Source organism: Rhinolophus sinicus, linkage group LG14, assembly GCF_036562045.2.
Source record: "Rhinolophus sinicus isolate RSC01 linkage group LG14, ASM3656204v1, whole genome shotgun sequence".
Taxonomy (NCBI): domain Eukaryota; kingdom Metazoa; phylum Chordata; class Mammalia; order Chiroptera; family Rhinolophidae; genus Rhinolophus; species Rhinolophus sinicus.
The window spans coordinates 53,599,559-53,616,967 of record NC_133763.1 but is presented as its reverse complement, the minus strand read 5'-3'; the positions used below and the strand labels follow the sequence as shown (position 1 = coordinate 53,616,967).

Genomic DNA, 17,409 nt, shown 5'->3' with positions numbered 1-17,409 from the left:
TGGCAGCTCCCGGAGGGGGGAGGGCTCCAGCCCTGGCGCGCCTCGGAGAGTCGGGGCGCCTAGGCGGAGGGGAGCCCAGAACCCCCGCAGGCACGGCAGCCGGAGAGAAGGGGGTCCCGTGCGCCTGGGTCGGCTCTGGGGGCTCTCGCAGATCCGCACGTGGCCTGGACTGCTCCGGGGCCCCTCAGGGCTCGGCCCCGAGCGGGGGCTGCGGGAGGGGTCCCCCGAGGCGCATGTTTTCCACAGCGCGTTATGTTTGGAGCCGGCCCCGCGCCGCCTGTCGCCATGGAAACAAAACAGGGGCGGTGGCGGCGGCCGGAGCGTAGCCGGGCTAGGGCCTGCGTGGGGGGATGGGAGGTGGGCTCCCGCGCTGTTGCCTTGGTAACGGGAACGGAGGCGCCCCTCCGCTTCATCCGGGTCACGGCCTGTCAACCAGTACCCCCGGTGTTCGCAGTCTGGCCCCCTTTCCTGGTCTACTCTCCTGTTCCTAGTGTCCCTTGCCCCTGCTGATTTCTTCACTCCGACCTCACTAACCACTGTTTTAGGCTCTCCCTCCAGTTCCCATTGGACACTTCCAGGTTTTCCTAGGAATGAGGGAAAATGGAGGCACAGGCACGTGTCAGGGGACCCCCCCACACACCCTAATAAAAAGCACTCGCCCTGTCAGAGCAGCGTATTTCATGCCCTGTGTGCATCCCCTGGACACTATGGCGAGCTCGTTTCCACCACTCCCTTGGCATCGTCTCATGCCAGCTGTGGAATAATGCCCACTGTCGAGCACTGCAGTGCCAGGGGCTCCTGCCTTCCCCAACTATGCCTTCCAGAAAACAGTAGCATTTGGTAGTGGCCCCCAACAATGAGGTGCCAGGAGAGAGGGAGGCAGCAGGGCGAGAGGACCATTAGGAAGAGGCAGGAGACTGGAGGCCTCCAGGACTCTTCGCCGGTGCCCTTGGTTGCCGGAGCTGGGGATGCCTCCAGGGTGATTGGCAGCTCTTTGTTTCAGCCCCCCCTCACCCGCCTGCTGGCCCCCCCCAACTCCCCCTTCCAGTCCCTCCGCCCCCCGCTCCTGCTCTCTCCGCCTAGCCTTTTCCCCTCCCAGCCGCCTGCCTGCCAGGGGTAGTGAGCCGGCTGAGCGGCATGGAGACGCAGGGACTTCGAGGGGCCCTGGCTCTTCTCGTCCTTTGCACTTTGGCATCTGCCAGTCAGGACCTGCAGGGTAAGTCTGTCTCCATCCTCTTCCACCCCTCTGCCTCCTCCCCTTTTGCCTCCAGCCTAGCAGCAGGGAACATGTGGGCAAGGGGAGAAGGGGAGAGTCCTGAAATTGAGCTGGAGAGATGAGTTGAAGTACGGCCCTGTGGAGAGGAGTGAACTCCAGAGGGTAACACCAGAGGGTGGTAGGTGAGAGGGACCTGGCCAGGGTCAGCCCGAGGCCAGGGCACAGGACTCAGGAGCTAGATGCTAGCGCTGCCTGGCTGGGTCCGTGTCTGGGCATCCGGAAGCACCCCAGGGTCTAGGAGAGCAGCGTGAAGGTGGGGCAGCGTGTGGACCCCTCGGCTTCTCCGTCCACTGGAGTGCTGGCTGCCCAAGGACAGGGTGGGGGTGGGGACTGAGAGGTCTGGGCTCTCCCGGAGGTCTGGTGGTGGGATGGGCCTGTGGGTGTGGAGAGGTAACTGGAGCAGATGACACAGGCACAGATTCTTTACTGGCTGGAAGGGAAACCACAGATTGGCCAAGACACAGGACGCAGCGGAGCTGGGCCCTCTGTTCCCGAGGGAGAGAGCCAGAGGCGGGAGGGTCGGAGCCCTCGGTGGGCAGCTGTTCTCATCCAGAGCGAGGGTGCTGAGCCCCCAGGATGAGAGGAGGGGCATTACGGTGTGGGATGAGCCAAAGCCAGCGGTGTAAAGAGAAACTGCCGGCCCCGTTCTGCTCCGTGGGCACCAGGTGCTGCTACTCCTGCCGGGATCCGCGCAGTGACTCCCGTGCGCCACCTGCTGGGCACATCTCAAGTTTGTGGGGCGCTATTTCTGTATTTCCAAGTGAGCCCCAGGCCTCTGGGTTCCGAGGGTGGCAGTAGGTAGTGTTGAGGGGACGGAAGGCACCATGCGCTGTCCTTTGATAGCGACAAGGGTTGAATTTCGAGAAGGTCAGTAACACTGCCTGGTGCTGGGAATGATGGAGGCCCCACCCGGGAGCTTAGGGGAAAGGGCAGGCCTTGGAGTCTGACCCCTTTCTCCGACCTTGATAATCCCTGTCTGGCCAGTGATTGACCTGCTGACGGTGGGCGAGTCCCGGCAGATGGTCGCTGTGGCAGAGAAGATACGGACAGCCCTGCTCACGGCTGGGGACATCTACCTCTTGTCTACCTTCCGCCTGCCCCCCAAGCAAGGTGGTGTCCTCTTTGGCCTCTACTCTCGCCAAGACAACACACGATGGCTGGAGGCCTCTGTTGTAGGCAAGATCAACAAAGGTGACTGGTGACCCCCTCATCCCCACTCCCATATCCCTCTCAATTTTCCTTGGGCTCCACTGGGGACCATGGACCTATCAGGCTGTGTCCAGGCAACAGGGGGCACCTGGTTTGGGGTGCGTAGGAGGTGCTGCAAAGGCCAGGTACCCAAACAATAGGGTAAGGCCTGGTATTTGTAGGGATGGGAAGCTGTACGCGGGGATGCCTGGGTGGGGGGCATGAAGCTGTGCAGGGAGGGCCCGCGCATCCCTGGGGCAGTTCAGTGGGTACAGAACCAGCTGCCGCCTGGCAGGGGATAGAGTGATCTGATGCCACTGAAGATTGAGAAAGTCCTAGTCTTTGAACCAATTTAAAACGCACATATTGTGTACCTACCATGTACAAGGTGTTGAGTGATACCTAGCTGAGTAAAGGATCGCAGCCCTAGCCATGTAGCATCCACAAGAGCTGAGCCAAGGCTCAACTGGGAGACGGGATGGGGGACGGGGCCCATACTGACGTCCGCTCCTGGGCAGTGCTGGTGCGGTACCAGCGGGAGGATGGCAAGGTCCATGCAGTGAACCTACAGCAAGCAGGCCTGGCCGACGGGCGCACGCACACCGCTCTCCTGCGACTCCGAGGCCCGTCCCGCCCCAGCCCTGCCCTGCAGCTCTATGTAGACTGCAAACTGGGCGACCAGCATGCTGCTCTTCCGCCGCTGGCCCCCATTCCTCCAGCGGAGGTCGATGGGCTGGAGATTAGGACTGGACAGAAGGCTTATTTGAGGATGCAGGTGAGCAAGGCGACCCTGGGGTGTGTGTGCAAACAGTTTGCACCAGTGGGAGCAGCAGCCGGTAGGTCCTCCCACCTTACTCTGCTCCTCTGCCCCCTACCCCCAGGGCTTCGTGGAATCCATGAAAATGATTCTCGGCGGCTCCATGGCCCGGGTCGGGGCCCTGAGTGAGTGTCCGTTCCAGGGGGACGAGTCCATCCACAGTGCAGGTAACAGAGACTTCTGCTTGCTGACATCCTGGACCCCAGGTCACATCCTGTGGTCTTCGGGGACTCATCCTCTTGACCTCTCCCCTTAACACTCATTCCTTTGGCTCCCCTATTCCTGGGGCTCTGACCCTGTCTCCCCAATTTCCTTCACCTCTGACACTATAATCTCTAAGGACAACAGCCACCCCAGAGGTGCGGGTCAAAAACATTGCCCCCCCTACCAGGGTGGCCAGAAAAACAAAACGGGAAGACTAGACATCAGAAGAACTCGAGTGGGGTGAGGAAGTCCACTGCTTGGTCAGGGTCTTGAGTCTTTCTTAGCTCCCACTGGTGGCTGTCACCGACCAGCAGTTTCTCTGAGCACTGCCCATCTGCCTGGGCTCTGACGGGTGTTCAGAGGCTCTTACCTAAATAAAACGCCCATTCTCCCAGATGTTTCAAAGAAAGAGCTCTTGCGGCAGAAGCCTAGGAGGGACGAAATGGGATGTACTGGGGCCCTGGCTCTGCTTTCGGTCACCTCCCGGTCCCTTCTGCCACTGCCAGGCCTGGGAACCACGAGGATTGGGTTGTGACTGCCTCTGACACGCTCCCTCAGGGGCCCCTCACCCTGCTTCTGTCACCTCTGTCCTTCTACCTTCCAATACCCCATCTTTATTCCAAGGCTCCAGCCCTTTGTCCCCGGCGCTTCCCCTACCTCTTCCCAAGCCAGGCCCCTCTTCGCATTACCACCCTCTGACTGTGTTTTTTCTCCTCCCTAGTGACCACCGCGCTCCACTCCATCCTAGGTGAGCAGCCCATGATGAGGTGGGAGGGGCGGGAAGCTGGGGAGGAGGTCCCAGGCTTTGGCAGCTGCCTGAAACGAAGTCCTCTTGGGCCAGGAATGGGGGTGGGGGTGGGGGTTAAAGGTGGTGGGGAGTGGGCAGCAGTGGCAGGAGCTGGCTTATTACCCAGAGAGGGACCAGGGCTGACGTCCCAGTCCTAAGCTTCCCACACCCTGTGCCCTGACAGGGGAGCAGACCAAGGCGCTGGTCACCCAACTCACCCTGTTCAACCAGATCCTGGTGGAACTACGGGATGACATCCGAGACCAGGTTAGTGGGTGGGCCAGCGACGGTGGCACTGGGCGGGGTGGGTGGCAGAGGCCGCGAGCCGAGGCCTCCCCATCCTCCTCCTGTCTGCCCGCAGGTGAAGGAAATGTCCCTGATCCGAAACACCATTATGGAGTGTCAGGTGTGCGGTGAGTGGGAGCGTAGGGGAGGGCGCCAGGTGGCACCGCTGTGCTCCCCCCATGGCTTTGGCCCCCACTTCCAGTGATTTGACCTCTCGGTGGCTGACTGTGCCCTCCCCCAGGCTTCCACGAGCAGCGTTCCCACTGCAGCCCCAACCCCTGCTTCCGAGGCGTGGACTGCATGGAAGTGTACGAGTACCCAGGCTACCGCTGTGGGCCCTGCCCCCCTGGCCTTCAGGGCAATGGCACCCACTGCACTGACATCAATGAGGTGGGGGAGGGCACAGAAAGCTGGGGGGGGGGGTGTTAGGAGGCCCAAGAAGGCAGGATGAATGTTGGTCTGAAGTACAAGAACCTGGGGCTCAGGAGAGGTTGGAGACCAGAACGGAAGTGTGAGGAGCCCGGGAGACAGAATCTCTGGGACAAAGACTGAAGGGCCACCCAGGGAAGGTGCTGGGGAGTGGCAGGGGCAGTCTGAGACGCAAGCCAGGTGGAGGGCAGGAGGAGGCTGGGGGGGGGGGCACCCTGAGCCCTGTGCCCTTGGCTGGGGACACAGGGAGCAGTGGTCCTAGGAGCACAGGCAGGGCCTGACTTCTCTCCTGCTCCCCAGTGTGCTCACGCCGACCCCTGTTTCACGGGCTCCAGCTGCATCAACACCATGCCTGGCTTCCACTGTGAGGCGTGTCCTCGAGGCTACAAGGGCACGCGGGTGTCTGGTGTAGGCATCGACTACGCCCGCGCCAGCAAACAGGTCGAGTTGGGTATTGTGTGTGGACAAGAGAGCTTGGCCGTGCAGGGCCCAGGGGCTTCTGGGTTGGCCACGGGGCCCTGGTGATAAACGGGATGAGTGACGCCACAGGCTCACTGGCTGTGCACTGGTTGGCGGTCTGGGCTTCACATTGACATTCACAGATGGGGCCACCCCAGTGCCCTCCCGAGGAGAGCCAGCACCGGTCTGGTTCTACCCAAAGTCTGCTTCTTCAGGTCTGCAACGACGTCGACGAATGCAACGATGGGAACAACGGTGGCTGCGACCCGAACTCCATCTGCACCAATACGGTGGTGAGCCCGGTACCCGAGTGTGTGGGTGCTGGGAGTGTGCAGCCCCTTCTTCAGACTCCCTGCATCCCCTCCTCCACCCCCAGGACACCTCCCCCAGGTGTTCCACACGGACCTGCCCCTTGCCAGCTGGGACCTTTAGCAAGTTAGGTAGCTTTTCTGAGCCTCAGCGTCCTCATTTGAAAAGTGTTGCTATTACCTACTTTAAAGTGCTGTCAGGAGACCCTAAAGGAGATAATTGATAAATAGTGGCTCACTGATATGTCCCTGGCATGTGGCCACGTGCCCATCCTACACCGTGGAGGCTGACCTGCTTCCTGAGATGCTGCGTCCCTACACTTAGGGCTCTTTCAAGTGTGGTCCCTGTCGCCTGGGCTTCCTGGGCAACCAGAGCCAGGGCTGCCTTCCAGCCCGGACCTGCCACAGCCCAGCCCACAGCCCCTGCCACGTCCACGCGCACTGTCTCTTTGAACGCAATGGTGCAGTGTCCTGCTCGGTGAGCTAGACCTGGGGCTTGGAAGAAAAGGGAGAATCTGGGGGACGGGCAAGGCTAGTGAACCTGACCGGGGGTTGGGGTGGGGGCCCAGGAACTGGTTGGTGAGAGGAGAGCCTGAAGCAGGGGAAAGGCTGGGGTGGGAAGCCAGCCCCGACCGCTAACTGCCACCTTCGTGTCGCCACAGTGTAACGTGGGCTGGGCTGGGAACGGGAACGTGTGTGGGCCTGACACGGACATCGATGGCTACCCCGACCAGGCTCTGCCCTGCATGGACAACAACAAGCACTGCAAGCAGGTGCAGGCGGCAGGCGGGCATGAGGGCATGAGGGCAGGGGGCAGGGCGGGCGCCCCAGCCACACGCCCCAACATTCACCCTCCTCCCCACAACCGACCTTTAGGACAACTGCCTTTTGACACCCAACTCTGGGCAGGAAGATGCCGATAACGACGGCGTGGGCGATCAGTGTGATGAGGACGCTGACGGGGACGGGATCAAGAACGTTGAGGTGGCTCCTGGGCTCCCCTCCCCGTCGGTTCCCTGCCCCCCAGCCCCTGGCAGCTCCCCAGGGCCCCCAATCAGGGAGGCAGTAGCCTGCTGGCCAGGACAGGTGGCCTCCTGGATGTGGGGTGGGTGGGCTGCACCACGCAGGTGGGCCCTCACCGGGCTGGTGACCGCAGACAACGTGGGTACCAGGCAGCCAGCACTTCACGGGAGGACTGATGCTTTCCCTCCCCAACCAGGACAACTGCCGGCTGTTCCCCAACAAAGACCAGCAGAATTCAGATACAGATTCATTTGGTGACGCCTGTGACAACTGCCCCAACGTTCCCAACAATGACCAGAAGGACACAGATGGCAATGGGGAAGGGGACGCCTGTGACAACGACGTGGATGGGGATGGTGCAGCCCGGGCTGAGGGGGTGGCTGGGAGACCTGTGACGATTTGGATACAGTGGGAATGAAGCCGGGAGGCTAGGAAGTCTGAGAACTGGGGAGGTCAGCCTGGGTGAGAGATGACCTGCCACATTCCCCACCTCGGGAATGTGAGGTAGGGTACGGGCAAGGCGGTGGGCCAGGGTCCAGGCAGATTTCCTGAACAGCTGTCCTCTGATGGAAGAGAAAGCTTGGGGCTTCTACGGACCTAGGAGAGAGCATGACAACCTTTTACTACGCGCATGTCTTATAGGCATCCCCAATGGACTGGACAATTGCCCTAAAGTCCCCAACCCCCTACAGACAGACAGGGATGAGGATGGGGTGGGAGATGCCTGTGACAGCTGCCCGGAAATGAGCAATCCTACCCAGGTACAGGGGAATGGAGAGGGCAGGGGACAGATGGGCGACTGCTGTCGGTTATCGAGAGGGTGACGACGGGCCCCTCTCTCTCAGACAGATGCAGACAGCGACCTGGTGGGAGACGTCTGTGACACCAATGAAGACAGGTAGGGTCTTGACCAAGATGGAAGGTCTTATAGGGCCTCTTTACTTTCCTCTAAGTGTCACCTCGGCTCTGTGGCGTGGCCTTCATCTGCACACCCGTTAAGCAGGTCACTCCCATAACCTCCCCTCCGTTCCTACCGCTGGGCCTGCGTCTCACCTGGCTGACTGCAAGGGGTCAGGTGAATGGGGGCTCGACCACAGAGGCTCCTAAGCAAAGACAAAGAACGTGGTGCCTTTCGGGACTTCATGTGGTGCCTGTTCTCCTGGGCAGCGATGGGGATGGACATCAGGACACCAAGGACAACTGCCCCCAGCTCCCCAACAGCTCCCAGTTGGACTCAGACAACGACGGACTCGGAGACGAGTGTGATGGGGATGATGACAATGATGGTGTCCCCGATTACGTGCCTCCTGGTCCTGACAACTGTCGCCTGGTCCCTAACCCCAATCAGAAGGACTCAGATGGTAAGGCTGGGGTCCCAGAGGACTGGACGGTGTGGGCGCTGCCCAGGGCGCAGTGGCAGCCTTGCTGGGAGTGAGGAAGGGCAGCGCGGGGCGAGAGCTCAGGACTCCCCTGCGGCGGGAGTGGTGGCCAGCGGCGGTGGCCTGGGCCTTCCTGAGCGCCCAGCCGCACTCCGCCCAGGCAATGGCGTTGGGGACGTGTGTGAGGATGACTTTGACAATGACACCGTGGACGACCCCCTGGATGTGTGTCCGGAAAGTGCGGAGGTGACCCTCACGGATTTCCGGGCCTATCAGACGGTCGTCCTGGATCCCGAGGGGGATGCTCAGATTGACCCGAACTGGGTGGTGCTCAACCAGGTACCAGGCAGTGGGCTGGGCGGGCGCTGTCACCCCAGCCGCAGTGGGCAGCGCACCCGGACCAGGCTTTCTTCTTTCTGCCCACCACCAGGGCATGGAAATCGTTCAGACCATGAACAGTGACCCTGGCCTGGCAGTTGGTATGTACGGGACACCTAATTCCATAATTCCAAACAGAGGAATCTGACAGGGGCAGAGGGTGGGGGGCAAGCTGGCCACATATCCAGCAGGCATCCTGCCCACCCCCAGCACATGATGGACCGCCCGTAGCTTTGCTGCCTGACCTTGACCTCCCCCACCCCCCAGGTTATACAGCCTTCAACGGGGTGGACTTTGAAGGCACCTTTCACGTGAACACAGTGACAGATGACGACTACGCAGGCTTCCTCTTCAGCTACCAGGACAGCGGCCGTTTCTACGTGGTCATGTGGAAGCAGACGGAGCAGACCTACTGGCAGGCCACACCCTTCCGGGCTGTCGCCCAGCCCGGGCTGCAGCTCAAGGTCCCAGAGCCGCCCTCATTCCCCAGTCCGGGGCCCTTGCCCACCCTCTCCTCCTGCTTGAGCTTCAGGAACCCTCTCCCGCAGATGCTGGGCCTAGAAGTGGGCTCCCTTGGGCTCCAGAACATTCTCCTGATCACCTAGATGTCCTTGTCCACCTGCACTTACCCACCTGTTGTCTCCCCTCTTCCGGATCCTGTGGGTGACCCACTGCCTTTGCTAATGTCCCCCAGGCAGTGACATCAGTGTCTGGCCCAGGCGAGCACCTCCGGAATGCCCTGTGGCATACTGGCCACACCCCTGATCAGGTACGACTGCTGTGGACTGACCCACGAAACGTGGGCTGGCGTGACAAGACCTCCTACCGCTGGCAGCTGCTGCACCGGCCTCAAGTTGGCTATATTCGGTGAGGGGAGGGGCTGAGCCCTCCGGAGGGACCCCAGGAGGGACTCACCAGTGACCCCTCTACTCAGTGCCTTGGTACCATGGGCCCAGACTGGGACCACTTCTCTCCATCTCCCCTCTCACCAGACACGCGCCTCAGCCCTGCTTTCCTCCTGGCATCAGGTAGCCTGGGCTGTGGTGCCGAGGACACACAGGCCAAGAGTGGGGCAAGTCCTTCCTTTTCCGTGCCCATTTCCCCTCTGTAAAACGAGGGTGCCTCTCGGAGCCTGCGAAGGCCAGGCCAGTGTGTGGAGAGGCGCGTGACATCCAGCCCCTTCACTCATACAGCCCAGAACCTGCCTCCTCACGGTGTCTGACCTGGAAGGGACCGTCATTTATAGAAGCTCACAGCAAGTCCCAGACGTCACAGCTCTTGGCAGCACCGCTGAGGCCTCAGTTCATCACTTTGTCCACAACTTTGCCTAGTTGGTGGGGATGACAGGGAGGGGAGGGGAATGGCCAAGCGCCCAGAGGCCAGGCACTTGGGCTGCTTTCCCTTTAAGGTGCCTGGGGCTGGGGGGTGGACTAGAGCCTGGGAAGCGGGTGACTTCACCCCCCAGCCCATTGTGCTCATCGTCATGGCAACCCAATCCTCGCTTGGAATGCGGCTGGTGCTTTGAGATGCAAAGGGGCTGGACAAAGAGCCAGGGGCCCCAAGCCTGAGAAAAGCACCCCCTTCCCTCCCCTTTCCCGTTCCCTTCTCTCTCAGGCCTGAGGAGGCCAGGGGGGCTGGGGATGAGCAGGGTCCTGGCAGAGTGGCACAGTGCCCACCGGCACCCTAGCACCAATGGAAACCCCTATTCTGGACAGAGTGAAGCTCTATGAGGGTCCCCAGCTAGTGGCAGACTCCGGGGTGATCATTGACACATCCATGCGAGGGGGTCGCCTTGGTGTATTCTGCTTCTCCCAAGAAAACATCATTTGGTCCAATCTCCAGTACAGATGCAACGGTGAGGCGCTCCACCCCGGTCACCTGCCCTCTCCTGCCCTCGTGGGAGTCCCGTCTGACCTTATGGCTTCTCCTTCTTCAGACACAGTGCCCGAGGACTTTGAGCCATTCCGGAGGCAGCTGCTCCATGGAAGAGTATGAAGAGGTGGCTGCCCGATTTAGAATCCTGATTTTAGATCCTTTGGCCTTGGGGTCCATACTGGAGGCCTCAGGGTCTCATCTACAGCCCCTCAGCCAAACACAGACCCTCCTCTGGCACCTACCAATTCAGCCCCAGAGGGGTGGTGACCCCACTGTTGAGATGGGACGTTTTCAAGGGGTATTTCTCAGGCGCTAACCCCAGGAAAGATAACAGCACATTGCCATAAAGCTCCAGTTTTCTAAGCCAGTGCAATTGCTTGTTTTAGGGATTTTCGGGGAGAGTGTGGGAGCAGGAAGGAACCTGAGGGGGGCAAGGGAGAGGGCTGGTAGGATGGAAATTCAAGATCTAGAGGAAGTTTGGCTCATTTGGGGGCACGTGAGGAAGGTGGTGGGTGGGGGTTAGGTGAAGGATGGGGGGTTCGGTTAAGGATGAGGTGCTGTCCGGGAGGATGGCTAAAGTCCGCCCAGCTCCACTTACCCACGGTGGCAGCAACGACACTCCAGTCTATCTTAGATCAGCCGTGATCGAGAGCCAGGAGGGGTGGGGCTGCCCCGCTCGGGGTGAGGGGGAGGCCGGGGGGCCGGGGGGGCCGGAGGCCGGGACGAGTGCAATATTGGCGGGGGAAAGAACAACACTGCACCGCGTCCCGTCCCTCCCGCCCGCCCGGGGCCCGGGATCCCGCTCCCCACCGCTTGAAGCCGGACCAGCCCAAGGTCCGGGGGCACGCTGGGGAGTTGGGTTCACCTCAGAGGCCAGAGAGACTTGGCCCCGGGAAGAGGGTGAAGGGGACGGCAGGGGGAGGGGGGAAGGGAGAAGGGGCGATCGCAGTATCCCGGAAGGCCACTTTCCGACGCCCGAGCGTTGCGCGCGCTTGCTCTTTAAATACTCGGACGGCGCGGCGCGGGGCCGTCACCATGGTAACGCGTGTCCCAGCAACCGAACTGAATGGCTGTTGCCTGGCAACACCGGGGGCTGAAGTTTTGGGGCCGCCCACCTAGATACGCGCCCGTTCTCTAGCTGGAGGGTAGGGGGCTTCCCCGCCTTTCCGGCCCGCGCGCCGCGGCGCTGACGTCAACGCCCCCCGCCCCGCGCGGCACAAAGCCTCGCCAACGAGGCGGAGCTGCGCGCTTCGGCACTACTGTCCGTCGCCTCCGCGCCGGCTTCCTTCTACTCCCGCCGCACCGAAGTGTTTTTAAAGTTCATTTTCCGATTTGTATTCTTGGGGCTAAAAATTGTTTTCTTAACGTCGTACTGCTTGCGTCGGCCGAGGCCGCAACCCAGGACCTCCGGATGGGGCCTGATACCCTTAGTTCCACTTGCTGTGACCCTAAATACGTCCCTGGTCCCAAATATTTCTGCACTTCAGAATAAGTGTCGGTCCTCCAAAATTACACACCCTCACATACAGTTGTGCCCACCACCAACACGTGCCTACATGCCCCAAATACCGCTCTGCTCCCCAAAGGATATAGTTCAGTGCCCCCAAATACCATTCTATCGCCCTACGTGCTCTCTGTCTCCTAAATACGTAAAGTGTCCCATTCCCCCTCCCACATTCCCTCTCACATTCCGATGTCCTCTCTCACGTACTGGGTGACCTTTCCATGTACCTCAGGACCCCTCCCACTTAGCGCCATTTCCTCCAGATACCGCCCCACGAACCCCAGTGTCCTCTCCTAAAGTTCCTAGCCTCTCCATCGAAGGTACAGGGCGTTCCTCGCCTTCTCTGGCCAAACCACTGACTCCTCTCTCTGGGGCGCTGCCCTCCCCAGCTTCTCTCTGCTCCCACCTAGGCAACGCCGCCCAACCTCACCCTCGACGGGGGCAACCCCCTAGCCCGCCGGGGCAGGCACCGTGAGGCTCCCGGTGACCACTAGAGGGCAGGAGAGCACGACCGGCCCAGCTCGCTGCCGGCCGCTACCAGGTGCCGGACTGGGGAGGAAAGACCCTAGGGCTCGGCGGAGCCCAGGTCTGGTCCTCGTTTAAGTGGAAATTTCTTTCCCCGCCCCCTTCTCGGTAGAAAGCCAAGGAAGGAACTCAGCTGCTGAAAAGTGCGGCAGGGGCGGGGACTGTGGGTTTCGGGGTAGAACTGCGTGCAGAACGGGACCGGGAGCGGTTAGCAGGGTGCGGCTATTCCGGGAAGTGGCGGGGGGAGGGGGTCCGAAACTAGCACCTAGTCCCCACTTTATCAAGCCTTCCCATTTCTTCTCAGCCCCCTGAGTTGGGCTTCAGGGGGCGCAGGGAGAATGGGGAGGTGGAGTAGGGGACCTGAGCGTGAACTTCCCGCGTTGACCTAGCCCGCTTTCTCGGTTCCTTTTCTCACCTTGGCTGTCGCCTTGGGGCTAAAACTGGGACCCAGGTCCCAGACTCCCCCTTTTCCCCACACACACCAACTTCTGGGGCTGAGGAGTGGTTGGTGAGAGGGGGAGGCCAACTGAAGAACAAACAAGTTGTCAGAGGATTGAGTGATTGGGGCCGGAGTAGCCTACCTAAGGGGACAGAAATGGTTGGGGAGGAGGAGGAAGAGACAGCAGGTAGGAAATGGGGGAGGGGGCGGGGTTTTGTCACCTGTCACCTGCTCAGGCTGAGCCTAGGGCGGGCGGGGGACCAGTATAAAGCAGCAGACGCCTGTGCGCTCCACCTCACACGCAGCGCCTGCCTGAGTCTGTTCTGACCCTTCCTCACCCCGCTCACCACCACCATGACACCGGGCATCCAGGCCCCTTCCTTTCTCCTGCTGCTTCTATTGACAGTGCTTACAGGTGAGAGGCATAAGGTGGGGAGGGGCTGCTCTGCTCTTGTGGTCTTTCCAGCCTTTCTGTGGGTTTTGTTTCCTGGCAGATGGCACCCCAAGAGGCAGAAGTTGCAGACAGGTGGCTTAGTCTGTGCCAGAACAAAGGAGAGAGGCTATGGACAGGCTGAGAAGAGGCCGCCCCCCAGGAGAAAGGGTGCCAGAGGCAGGCGAATTTCCTAAAGAGAGGGGTGGGGGTGGGGGTGGGAGCATCAGGAGAGGTAAATCTTAGGAGTGGAGAGTGGCCAAGAGAGGGGTGTGGGAAGAGAGGAGGCTGCCCACAGGGAAGTGGGGGAGGACCGACTCAGGGACCCACTCCCCAAAACCTCTTGGCATTTCTTCTCTGGATGCCAGATGATGTATTTTCTCCTTGTTCTGATTTGTCCCGGAACACAACGCTGTGACCTCAACCTCTTACAGCTACCATCAGCTCTGACCCCACAATCCGCCCTGAAAGTACACAGACTTTGACTCCCCGTAACAACGCAATGTCCAACTCCACTGAGAGGAGTTCTGTGAGTGCAACCAGCCACCCTGCCACAACGCCGGCCACCATGCCAGCCCACGGTTCCACCTCATCCCAGGCCACCAGCCCTGCCACAACGCCGGCCACCACGCCAGCCCACGGTTCCACCTCGTCCCAGTCCACCAGCCCTGCCACAACACCGGCCACCACGCCAGCCCACGGTTCCACCTCATCCCAGGCCACCGGCCCTGCAACAACGCCGGCCACCACGCCAGCCCACGGTTCCACCTCGTCCCAGTCCACCAGCCCTGCCACAACACCGGCCACCACGCCAGCCCACGGTTCCACCTCATCCCAGGCCACCGGCCCTGTCACAAGGCCAACCACCACGCCAGTCACCCATGCCACCTCGTTCCAGGCCACCGGCCCTGCCACAACGCCGGCCACCATGCCAGCTCATGGTTCCACCTCATCCCAGGCCACCGGCCCTGCCACAATGCCGGCCACCATGCCAGTCACCCGTACCACCTCGTCCCAGGCCACCGGCCCTGCCACCACGCCGGCCACCACACCAGCCCACGGTTCCACCTCATCCCAGGCACCCGGCCCTGCCACAATGCCGGCCACCATGCCAGTCACCCGTACCACCTCGTTCCAGGCCACCGGCCCTGCCACAACGCCGGCCACCACGCCAGCCCACGGTTCCACCTCGTCCCAGGCCACCGGCCCTGCCACAACGCCGGCCACCACGCCAGCCCACGGTTCCACCTCGTCCCAGGCCACCGGCCCTGCCACAACGCCGGCCACCACGCCAGCCCACGGTTCCACCTCGTCCCAGGCCACCGGCCCTGCCACAACGCCGGCCACCACGCCAGCCCACGGTTCCACCTCGTCCCAGGCCACCGGCCCTGCCACAACGCCGGCCACCATACCAGCACACAAAAGCACCTCTGCCAAGGCTACCACCATCCCAGTTGGCAAGGGTACTTCATCCCCAGTTTCCAGCCACCACTCTGATATGCCCACCACCCCTGCCAGCCACAGTACCAGGACTACTGCCAGTAGCACTGACCATAGCACAGGACTCCCCACCTCCCCCGGCCATAAGACTCCTCCCCAGCCACCTCTCAGGATCTCCGTCTTTTTCCTGTCCTTTAGCATTTTTAACCTCCCATTTAACTCTTCTCTGGAAGTTCCCAGCACTAGCTACTACCAGGAGCTGCAGAGAAAAGTTTCCCAGTTGGTGAGTATCTGCCCTTCCTCCACGTGCTTCCTCCCCCCTGCAGCAGCGCTTGGAGCTGCTGGAACCCATGCATTGAGCCTCAGTGCTTCCCCTCTCACCCCAGTTTTTACAGATCTATAAACAAGAGGAATTTCTGGGCTCCTCAAATGTAAAGTTCAGGTACAGTTCTGGGTGAAGCCTCGGGTGGGTAGATGGTGTCATGACTTTAGGGAAGCACCACGGGGACATGCATGGTTGGGGGGAAGTGCCCAGAAGCTGGGGCCCGTGGTTGAGTTGCCCATTTCCCTGCGAGCAGGCCAGGATCCGTGGTGGTGGAATCAACGCTGGCCTTCCGAGAGGGCACCATCACTTCCGATAAGGTGGAGGTACAGTTCATACAACACAAATCAGAAGCAGACAGATACGATCTGGTCATCGGCAGAATTAATGGTGAGGCCACGCCCTTTGCTTTGGGCCTGGACCATGCCGCCAGGGCCCCTCTCTGTCCAGCATTTGGGAGACTGCCCTGACCACTGCTTTTCCTTGCAGCTTACGATGTGTCATTTCCTTTCTCTGCCCGGCCTGGGTCTGGGGTACCTGGCTGGGGCATCGCCCTGCTGACGCTGGTCTGTGTCCTGGTTGCGCTGACCATTATCTATCTCATGGCCCTGGTAAGTGCTTAGTCTCCGGCCCTGACCAGAGCCCCCCCCCCCCCCCCGGCCCCGCTAGAGGGAACTCCATGGTCCCCCCAACCTCCTATCTTCTCAGGCTGTGTGTCAATGCCGCCGAAAGAACTGTGGGCAGCTGGACATCTTTCCAACCGGAGATTCCTACCATCCTATGAGCGAGTACCCCACCTACCACACCCATGGGCGCTATGTGCCCCCTGGTGGTACTAAACGGAGCCCTTATGAGGAGGTGAGGATGGGCCCCACGGGTGGGAGGAGACAGAGGCCTTGGCTGGGAAGGGGTTCTGGGGTACTTGGAAAATCCAAAGAACTTAGAAGAGGTGAGAGAGGACATGAAATAAGTAGTGCAGGGAGACCACATGGAAGAGAGGGGACCTCAAGAGGGAGTGTCCCCACTCCCAGCCTTTCCAGAAGAGCATTCACTGGTCAGCTGAACTGGTGCCACGGCCATGGCTGGGATGCCCAGAGGTGCAATGGGTGGGGCACCATGCCCAGGGGAACCCTTCGTGCAGGACTCACAAGGAATGAGCCCCTATGCCCCCACTCTTCTCCTAAGAATGGAGGGTAGATTGAGAAAGGCTGGTGGGAGGGGCCTCTCTGATGCAATGCGGATGGAGGAAGAATTCTCACCAAGCAGGGTGGGCCTGGGTGGGGTCTTAGGAGACTCAGGAGAGCACGGACCCCTCCTCCCTCTTTCCTCGCCAGCCTTTCTGTCCAGGACCTAGTAAATAATTACTTTGCTCCCCTGGGGCGGGAACTCCATGTGGGGGAGGGGGCTTTCCTTTCCTTGACCCTATTTTCCCTCCTCCTGGGACTTCCTTCTCCCGGTTTTACACAGATGAGCAGACACACCGCTCCTTAGGCTGCAGGGGCGAGAATGGAGGGAGAGGTGGCAGGAGGGAAGAGAAGGGGGCTGATTAGAACCAAGGGAAGGGAGTGAAGGGGAGCAGAGGGAGGAGGACTGGCCCTGTTTACAGTCACCAGGCTGTGACGGTGCCTGGCAGGTGCCCTCTCCGAATTAACCCTGTGAGAACTGGTCAGGCGCCTGGACCGGTGACCCCAGTCTGTGGCGTCATCCAGGGGCTCTGGGGTGGTGGCTTCTACCAGGAAAGCTTCTGCCCCTCAGCCTGGATCCCTTCATCTCCCACCTAGGTTTCTGCAGGCAACGGTGGCAGCAGTCTCTCTTACACGAACCTGGCAGCCACTTCTGCCAACTTGTAGGGGCATGTTGCCTTCTGAGTCTCCAGCCAGTGCCAGCTGCCTCCGTCATGGTCTTCCCTGGCAGAGCGCCCCGCGCCCACCGTTCTGGACGGGTGAACTGCGAGTTCAGGTGGGCTACTCACAGCCTCCCTCACAGACCCCACCGTGTGCCCTAACCCATCTGAGCCCCGGTGAAGCCCATCAGGGCCCCTGGGGACATGTCTGGACTGGCCCGGAAAGCCCCCAGGTGGGAGTGGGAACCTGAACATGGCTGAATAAAATGTGGCCTCTTCTGCGCGGGCCACCAACTTCTGATCTGTCATATGTGACCCTCAGATAGTAGGGGTGGTGAGAATGTGAGGGGGGTCTGGAGGGGCCTTTGGGGAAGAAGACGAGGGGAGAAGGCAAGGAGCTGGGTTCATTTGAGCGGCAGGGGCTGAGGAGAGATGACACTGGGCGCCTGAGTGGCTAGTGGAAGAACTCAGTCACCTCTCCCCTACCTCTGGCGGCAC

At 60.9% G+C, this 17,409-nt stretch overlaps 2 protein-coding genes and 1 long non-coding RNA gene across 10 annotated transcripts; 2 read left to right on the top strand and 1 right to left on the bottom strand.

Moving 5' to 3' along the window:
- Nucleotides 1-5: 5 nt before the first annotated feature.
- THBS3 (thrombospondin 3) lies at nucleotides 6-10,771 on the top strand. 7 transcript variants are annotated; one of them, XM_019711854.2, is made up of 23 exons: nucleotides 229-1,216; nucleotides 2,261-2,467; nucleotides 2,983-3,239; nucleotides 3,346-3,448; nucleotides 4,207-4,233; nucleotides 4,457-4,539; nucleotides 4,634-4,685; nucleotides 4,799-4,947; nucleotides 5,287-5,427; nucleotides 5,661-5,738; nucleotides 6,079-6,231; nucleotides 6,416-6,526; nucleotides 6,630-6,737; nucleotides 6,973-7,132; nucleotides 7,419-7,537; nucleotides 7,622-7,674; nucleotides 7,944-8,137; nucleotides 8,316-8,494; nucleotides 8,586-8,634; nucleotides 8,801-8,997; nucleotides 9,228-9,400; nucleotides 10,249-10,388; nucleotides 10,470-10,771. In XM_019711854.2, exons 1-23 carry the CDS (start codon nucleotides 1,138-1,140, stop codon nucleotides 10,526-10,528), a joined length of 2,871 nt encoding a protein of 956 aa, XP_019567413.2. In that variant the 5' UTR covers nucleotides 229-1,137; the 3' UTR covers nucleotides 10,529-10,771. The 7 variants fall into 7 exon arrangements, with proteins under 7 accessions (XP_074174967.1, XP_019567413.2, XP_074174966.1 ...); XM_074318865.1 differs by having other exon boundaries at nucleotides 1,124-1,216; nucleotides 4,634-4,678; XM_074318863.1 differs by lacking the exons at nucleotides 229-1,216; nucleotides 10,470-10,771 and adding exons at nucleotides 1,239-2,036; nucleotides 9,727-9,863 and having other exon boundaries at nucleotides 10,249-10,387.
- Nucleotides 7,011-11,450, bottom strand: LOC141568589 (uncharacterized). Of its 2 annotated transcripts, XR_012491754.1 has the most exons (4): nucleotides 11,007-11,450; nucleotides 10,379-10,536; nucleotides 7,830-9,860; nucleotides 7,011-7,373 (listed from the first exon to the last, which is right to left on the bottom strand). It is a non-coding gene; the product is annotated as an uncharacterized LOC141568589 (long non-coding RNA). The 2 variants fall into 2 exon arrangements; XR_012491753.1 differs by having other exon boundaries at nucleotides 7,830-10,536; nucleotides 11,007-11,442.
- A 1,671-nt stretch (nucleotides 11,451-13,121) lies between these two features.
- MUC1 (mucin 1, cell surface associated) lies at nucleotides 13,122-17,210 on the top strand. Its single transcript, XM_074318872.1, has 7 exons — nucleotides 13,122-13,291; nucleotides 13,741-15,029; nucleotides 15,133-15,188; nucleotides 15,325-15,458; nucleotides 15,558-15,679; nucleotides 15,777-15,926; nucleotides 16,850-17,210. Exons 1-7 carry the CDS (start codon nucleotides 13,231-13,233, stop codon nucleotides 16,916-16,918), a joined length of 1,881 nt encoding a protein of 626 aa, XP_074174973.1. The 5' UTR covers nucleotides 13,122-13,230; the 3' UTR covers nucleotides 16,919-17,210.
- The last annotated feature ends 199 nt before the right edge of the window (nucleotides 17,211-17,409 follow it).